This window comes from Diadema setosum, chromosome 20 (assembly GCF_964275005.1).
Source record: "Diadema setosum chromosome 20, eeDiaSeto1, whole genome shotgun sequence".
NCBI classification, from domain to species: domain Eukaryota; kingdom Metazoa; phylum Echinodermata; class Echinoidea; order Diadematoida; family Diadematidae; genus Diadema; species Diadema setosum.
The window spans coordinates 104511-113043 of NC_092704.1; the positions used below are offsets into that span (position 1 = coordinate 104511).

Below are 8533 nucleotides of genomic sequence, written 5' to 3' on the forward strand. Positions count from 1 at the left end.
TTTAGTTGGCGTTGCAGAATGCTGTACTCAGGCCGCTAGATCCAGTGGGATGCGCACTGGGCACCCCCCCCCCCCCCGGTTTATTTATTATTTTATTCTCTCGGTCAAAAGAAAAGAAATAAAAAAGCCGAAAAATGGCAGGCGGGGGCGTGCGCCCCATTTAATTTTGGAAAGGCGCCTCCCTCCCCCCATACGGAAATCCCTGGATCCGCCACTGATAGTTCATTCGACGACTCTGCTAACATGTCTAATGATATCTCGCAAACAAGAGCTCATCGGCCATCAGGCTCTATACTTATTAGCGTAAGCCTGTCGTACCAGCAGCTCGAGGGTAAAACCACAGTGTCACTAGAAGGTATGTACTTGAATACAGGAAGTATTCTCAAGTTCAAATGTACACGCTTGTATTAGTGAGATGAAAGCGCTAACGGAATTCAGCTATGTAGGCCGCTGGGAGTAGGCCTATAGACCTCGTGTATCTAATGTAAAGTTGTATCAACAGCTTACGATAAACAGCTTACAGAGTGTGCAGGCGTGCAGATGCCAGGTCCAAGGTCTCTACAACAGACTGTTTGTATGTAAAGTATTCAGTGTCCGAACGTTTTCTGTTGGTAACATACACTGCACGTTTGTACATGTCTTTATTCTCAGCCATGAATATACTGTTGTCGTTAATATTATTGTTACCTACTACTTTATACTTTAACGCCCAGAGGTAGAGGATAATCTAGCAGGGGCGGATCCAGGGAGGACAGCAACCGGCGCACGCCCCCCCTTTATTTTTTGTTGAAACAAAAGAAATAAAAAGAAAAAAAATGGGGGAGGGGTGCGTGCGCCCCCCCCCCCTTTATTTTTGTAAACACGCCCCCTCTTTACGGAATTCCTGGATCCGCCCCTGATCTAGGACTGGTGTATTAAGGTCAACACAATCATGCTGCTTAAAGGCAACTTGATTGTCAAGCACCACGGAGAACTTATTTTCTACAGAAGTCATCTTGATCATTTCAAACTACAAGAAGCATCTAATTTATTTTGATAGCAGTCGTTTACCCTCCTTGATTTCATAGCACAGTGCACGAAAGCAATCATGCATGTCGTTTCTTTTCTTGTAACTCATCCAGCCATTGTAGCTAACTACAGTTTGTATAGTGTGTGTGTTAGAACGAGCGGCCATCAGAGTCGGAGAATAATAACAATCAAGGGTGAGAAAGACTGCATGACTCCGAGAGGTAACACAATAGGGTCATAATACACTAGCTGTCTACAGCTGCCAAACAAACAAAAAGGGGGAAAAGACTGTGAAGTTATTTCGTGCTTTCCTGGCCAGGGCCCTGATAATGTTGAGCTTTAGTGTATAGAGAAGCTCAATGGGGTTCAAACATGTCTCTAAATCCGTATGTTTCAACACCACGAACCAATTACAACCTCCGGAGAGAGATATGAGATTGAAGAGGGGCAGAAATGAATTGAGTTTGTGTGCCATGATTCGCATAATATATGAATACAAAGAATTTGAAATGGCATTGATCACAGTCACATGTAACGTTAGCTTATGCTTTCAACGTTATTCAGACTATTTTACCTTTTATATATAGAGCAAACAGGACACGAGCAACCAGTGTATCTACCATGGGTGCTTGTCTAGTAGCTTTCGGTTTTGTCCTGATATCTGTTGTGGCTAAACTACTTGAAGCATGGCTGAGGAGATCTTACATCGCAAACATCACGAAGGACAAGTAAGTATAGAATTAGAATTTGTCAAATTTGTCATGTTTATGTTACCCGATAATGAGCTCATAATAACCGCCTGAGTTTAGCTTGTCCTATTACCACTGTAAATGAAATGGTAGACCATTCTTTTCTTTACCACGGGAAAGCTATATCCACGAGAGGTTATTTTCTTTGCTATCAAGTCTCAATTTATGAGATAGCAATGTTTCCCAATGCTAAGAGTAAGTATATAGTAAAGCTAAGTATAGATAAGGTCTAGTTGAATTCACGCAAAACCTGTGTCTCCGCTAGGATAGGAAATTTATTGCTGTGATAGAAATTATGACTCGTTCTAGTGGATTTTATGTGAAGATCCACATTTGAGTTACGATCTGCGAAGTGAACGTTCGCCCGTTTTTCGTACGTATCGTCTCTTCTAACATCAGGCCTGCGCATTGTACTAAAACCGGCTCTCCAAAATATAAAGCGCAAATATTATGATACGTTTCACCGAGTATAGACCAGACGTTGCTCCGGCATTTTCCCTCAACATCATACCTGTAACTGATTCGACTTTAACTCACAACTATATATATATATATATATATATATATATATATATATATATATATATATATGTATATTTGCCATCGTGTGGTTGAACTGTACCAGGCCCGTAACTAAGGGGGGTTCAGGGGGTTCGAACGAACCGCCCCCCACCGGCTAGCGAGCAGGGTCCAAAATATACCCCTTCCAGGGTGAGACCCTATCCCGCTTGGTTGCTTACCTCCCTCAGAAAGGTCCACTATTTCCAATTTTGAACCCCACATAATAATCCCACCTATTTTAAACACCTCCCCCCATAAAAATCCTATATATAGTTACGGGCCTGTGTCCGTTGATCTGACTTCATTAGACTCACATGCTAAGCTATATCATTACTATGTACATGATGAGTACACTGAAATGTGATTTCATTCCCTGTTTTCTTCAAGGTATGTATTTATCACTGGATGTGACACGGGCTTTGGCAATGGCCTTGCCAGGCAGCTCGATACCAAAGGTGTGAAAGTGATTGCTACATGTCTGACTGAACAGGGCTGTACCAATTTGCGGGATGCGACCTCTGAGCGCACTACCATACTTCAGATGGATGTAACCAATCACGAAAGTGTGCTTTCAGTCTTCACAGAGGTGAAGAAAATAATTCCACGCCAAGCAGGTGAGAATCAAAGTATTTTGATGAGATAAAACCACGACATAAGAGAAAATGAAAACACAATGAGAACAAATACACCATAATTTTATTTATTTTTGCAGCAAGGACCAGACGCCTTTAGGAATCTATATGAAATTAGTATAGGACCTATCTCTCTTTATTATTGCATACCGGATTATGTTCGTGCATGTGTGTACAAATATTAAAGGCATAATTTACCATTTGCAGATGAAAGCATTAGTGCTCTAAAATAGTTCTAAAATGTGAGTTAGGGATAGAAACAACCACTGTCAAAATTTGAATCCGTGTAATCGATTTTAAGTGTTGTTAGATACACAAAATGTGAACAATAGTTATAATAAAAATGTTTCCAGACTAAACCGTATACAGTTACGGTTTATTGAGAAAAACCCTGATATCTCCTTATATTTTAGGTTTTATTGCAAATATTTCATATGGTAGGATGTTTTATGATACAACAGACCTACACATATGCATCAAATGTGATATCTTGAACATTTATGAAATCACTGCTCCCAAAGGTAAACTGGACCTTTAACGTTTGTTTGTGAAATTGCGAAATGTGGAATTCTTTGGACCATCCAAACCTGTAACCTGAACCTCTTGCATGGAAAACGTCGATATTATTATTATCACTCTGGTCACTTCACAGTCACATTGATGTACACATAGCCCTATAAAAAAAAAAAAGATTATGAGGTTCCATTGTTCTTACATAAATACTTAGTTATGAGGGACGTAATGGATATCAAAACAAAATACGCCAACGATTCTTTGTTTATGACGTCTAGATGTCGTGATTCATTTATATGTGATGTAGAAAGATTATCAACTGGCCCTTGAAATGAGTTTAAAAAGAAAGTTACTTATAAACTTGAAAAAGTTAATCACAAAAGACAGCTGTATAAAACAAAATATTTGATAATAATTATGTCAACGACAAAGGCAAAATACCTCATTTTTCACTGGTCATTTTACAGCATTGTGGGGAGTGGTCAACAACGCTGGAATAGCCAATCTCACTGGCTACGTGGAGTGGAGTAAACTAGACGACTACAGAAAAGTTCTCTCTGTCAACCTGTTAGGAGCTATCGATGTCACTTTGACCTTCCTACCACTTCTTAAGAAGAGTCGTGGTCGACTGGTCAACGTCACGAGTTGTGCTGGACGATTGGCCTCCATGACGGGTGGCTACTGCGAGTCCAAGTTCGCACTGGAAGCTTTTTCTGACGTCGTTCGGTGAGAGAGAGTTTTGTCTTGAAAAACTGCTTTCAACTGGCACAGAATATTTCCAACATGTCTATGAGATTACTCATGAATATCAAAAAGCATCGCATAAATAGGACTATCGATTTCGGATCCGATATGTTTTACGCCATTGTACGTTACTGTATGACTTTGGTACAAGTAATCACACATGACTGTCTTGCTTGGGTGTCAGACAGCAATTGGGTTATACATAGGTCAGGTAGTTTCTGATATGTTACTTGCACATAATTATTAAGGTCTGTTCAGGTGAACTTGAGAAAAAAAAATATCTTAGGGACCGTGGGGATTGCGATGTCGGTAATGATGCTTTGGGAATGAGAGTAGGACCTGTCAGAAGGACCGACAGAGTGTCACATCAATGGTGGTAATGAGGTTCTGGGTGAAATCTTGCAACGTACAATTCTACAGTTTAGCATATTTATGATTATCAAACTGCACAAACATAACAATCTGGTGTCCATGTATATTTTACAATATATTCTTTGATCATTACGTTTGCTCGATTGTTTATTCTTCACGGGAATTTCATTCGGTTGCCTAAGAGAAAACTGCAACATCCAATTACAGAGCTATAAGAAGGGTAAGGCAACTGGTTGGTAAATGCAGCACTACTTAAAAAGTTAATTACTCGAGTTCAATTAAACGATGGTCAATATGGACAAAATACGAGTTAAATTGAAATCGTAAATGGATGTCATTGTGTTGCAGCCGACAAGTGAGAACACTGGGCTATGGAATCCAAGTGAGTATCATTGAACCAGGCTTCTTCGCAACAAACGTAGGATCAAGGGAAGTAGCCACGAAGTCTGTAACATCGTGTTGGCAACGACTTACGAAGGAAGAACAACTGGAGTTTCCGGAGGAGATGCTTAACACGTGTAAGTCTGATCGCATGACATGACAATGCTTTATAAACTATTTCATGCTGCTTCTATATATTATTTTGTGATATCCTTTTCAAGGAGTAGTTTCAAGTCATGTATTTATCTTCAGTTACAGTTTGTTTCCATTACAAAAATGTAGATAATCTCAGAATAGTTTCTATGCCAGATGCAACAGATACAGGGCCGCCTCTACGTTTGAAAGCGAAGGAGCCGACTTTATGGGAACAGGGAAGTCGTTTTGTCTCGGAAGGGGAAGAGGGGAGGTTTTGCTGCCACTTCTCCTCTGAAACCGGGTTACAAAAAGAAGAAGAAGAAGAAAAAAAAAAGAAAAGAAAAAGTTTCTGTTTTTTTTTTCAGTCTTGGCTGACACGTCTTTAAACTTGTCAAAATATTTTACCCATAGTGTAATACTTTACCCAAAGTGTGCACCAGATCGTTGAATTTAGATTCTGAAAATGCAAAACCACCCTCCTGTGGGCATTTCTTACTACACATCACATCTTTTTACTCTTACACAAATTTCCGGATATTCCAATTAAAGTCAGGTCGAAAGTGTGCGCCAGATCGTTGATATGAATTTCACTTTGAAAACAAAATGCAAAAGCTCCCTCTAATGGCCGGGGGATGTACACCATCCCCCTCCGACCCTTTGCTCGGTCTCCCTCCGTATAGACGCCGTACACTTGCTGTCGTTTGTTTCCGGACTTTTACAGACAATGTAACTTATCATTTATAGGTGATGAAAGTTGACCTTCATATTATTTTTGCATTGTTTTGGAAACTGGTTTTACCATACACAATCCACTGAACATTTGCTGAACATAATATCAGCAAACTGGTGAAGGCAATCATTTCTTTTTTCCGGCAGACTCATTGACCATAACGAATCAGAATCAAACGCAAAGTTGCTTTTTGTACATCAATGTTGCTTTGATATTTGCAAAGGAAATCAAACAGAAGTCTTTTCAGCAACGCACTTGCGTTAAAACACACAAAGTTGAGTGCGGTTCTGGGGACTTGCGTTTTATTTTTCAAGCTGCAGCGTTCAAAGTTTCTAGCAACGGGTCCCAGGTTATACAATATTGGCCAACTTACGGGACCGTCACTCTATTGGACAGGAATGTCAGTTTCGTTGGCTGTGTCTGATGGACATGATTTAAAAACGTAATTGGTGATTTTGCAGAGCATAACAATTTCTTGCCACCTAATAAACATTCTACTTGCCACTTCCTTTCTCGTTTTCAAACCAAGATCTCAATACGAAACTTGCCGGGATTGCGTCGCTTCTTTCAACCGACATTCAGAAAGTGACAGATACCATGGAGCACGCCCTCTTCGCCAAGTGGCCACGCACACGTTACGTGGTGGGCTGGGACGCCAAGTTTGCCTGGATTCCCATGTCTCTTCTGCCGACTCGTCTTGCCGATATCCTCGTCCCATAAACGGTTCAATCTCTTTATACTCTTCGCATTCCATTTAAACACGCGCGCGCACGCGCGCACACACACACATACACATGCACACACACTAAATAACACAAAGAGTACTTGCAGGTTACTGGGTTGACTTGCCAAAACGGTGCTGTCTGTATTTGTAAACTGCTTTAAAACTGTTTTAGTTATATCATTTCAAGTAAAGTAATTTCAGTCAAACCGTTGAATTGTCGGATGAAGTTATAGTTCAACTATTGATTGCTGTCACATTGGATTCTCAAAGGTGAGCAGTCAGTACTAGATCTTCATAGTACACTGGCACACTTCTGCAGACTCCCTGGGCATTCAATGTGGCATAACAGTATTGTGAAACGACGACCTCAATTCCCCGTCGCAGAAGATGTCCATTCCATTCTTTTTACATTGTAATGTTACATTTATCACCATTCATTTTGGTACCCCTGGTATAATGGGAACCACCTCCTCAGTCTTGTCCAGTTCAAATAGTTGACATGCTGTCTAAAACATTTGAAAGACTTTAGTTTCATTATCACCCACTTAAATACAATCCAGGGCCGGCGCAGCCGTGGGGGCCGTGGGGCCTCGGGGCCCCACACTTTTTGCGCACCATACAAAGGAGTACATAAGGTGTCATCACTTTGGGCCCCCACACTTTTTTCAACCCGGAAGTACGTAAGTTTCCTTTTTTGCTTGTCAGCTGAAGAAACCCGGAAGTGGACAGGGTGATGAGCTGAGGACCTTTTTTTTTTTTTTTTTTTTTTTTTTTTTGCTTGTTAGCTCATGAAACCCGGAAGTGGGCCCCCACACTTTTGAAAACACTGCGCCGGCCCAGCAATGTGCGCGACATTTTGCCTGCCACACAAAGGGAAGTAATTTCATACCATGTACACATGACTCGACAGTTCAATATAGATTTTTGTGGTCCTCGAACATAGAAACCTATACTTACTCATAAAAACCCAAAACATATTACATTGAAGAAAGATGATAACATCGAAGGCTTGCATACAGTGTATGTCAGAAATGAAGGAATGTAATAAATATATTCTATTGCAATACAGCTTGAGTTCTCTTTTGGGGAATTCATACATTCTTTCTTATTTTGTTCTGCTTCCTTGAGCCCTAACCATCCATTCTTCAGGTAAAGCTGTTATGTCACCATCCTTGTTCATTTGTGGTTTGTTCTAAATGAGTGTTTTGAAAACATTCCTTTTTTCTTATCCAATCGTCATAAATTTTGAAACTTTGTACCCCGTATTAACTAATTTATTTTGTCGTTCAATTGTAAAAGATGTGGCGGACACCTAGCAGTCGCTTTTACCGACTTTTTATTCCAATTTTGTTTTTGAAATGCATTAATTTTGTAATACAATGTAATTATGCAAAATATATATGATATGAAAATAAACTAACATTGCAGAAGGTGGACGTTAAAGGGATCGTATAGTTTTGGTTGAGACCTAATTTCAGGTTTCTAACATTTTTTGGTGAGATAATGAGAAACCTCTTATGAAATGTGGAAGATCATGTAATTCTATGAGGAATTCAACGTTTATTTGATGAAAATTGATTTTGAAATGGCTGAGATATCCAAAAAAGAGCGATTCTAATAAAGTGTGGGACCCACACTTTATTAGGATCGCTTTGCTTTACTTTGTTTTTGGATGTTTCAGTCATTCCAAACTTGATTTTCATAAAATAAACTTTGAATACCTCTTAAAATGGTATGCTCTGAACTATATCATAAGTGTTTCTTGGTATCTCTCAAAAAGTTAAAAGCCCAATTCTCATCTCCACCAATACTGTACCATCCCTTTAACGAGTTTATAAGCTTTTTTTTTTTTTTTCAATAGTTCAGATATCTAAATGCATGGAATAGTAATTTTATTAGTTATGGGTATTTCAATTTCATATGTACAATGTATGACAAATTAGAACTACTCGCGGTGATGTTGTTCTCAGTTATTTTAATTTTA

General features: G+C 39.5%; 1 protein-coding gene across 1 annotated transcript; it reads left to right on the forward strand.

Annotated features, from left to right (window-relative positions):
- Positions 1-325: 325 nt before the first annotated feature.
- Positions 326-6545, forward strand: LOC140243781 (retinol dehydrogenase 7-like). Its single transcript, XM_072323451.1, has 6 exons — positions 326-355; positions 1596-1736; positions 2706-2932; positions 3931-4189; positions 4928-5097; positions 6355-6545. The coding sequence occupies exons 2-6, from the start codon at positions 1630-1632 to the stop codon at positions 6543-6545; spliced, it is 954 nt and encodes a 317-aa protein (XP_072179552.1). The 5' UTR covers positions 326-355; positions 1596-1629.
- The last annotated feature ends 1988 nt before the right edge of the window (positions 6546-8533 follow it).

Coding starts and splice junctions, on each gene's coding strand:
- LOC140243781 (XM_072323451.1), top strand. CDS start 1,630: ATGGGTGCTTGTCTAGTAGCTTTCGGTTTTGTCCTGATATCTGTTGTG. Junction 1,737..2,705: donor GCAAACATCACGAAGGACAA/GTAAGTATAGAA, acceptor GTTTTCTTCAAG/GTATGTATTTATCACTGGAT. Junction 5,098..6,354: donor GGAGGAGATGCTTAACACGT/GTAAGTCTGATC, acceptor TTTCAAACCAAG/ATCTCAATACGAAACTTGCC.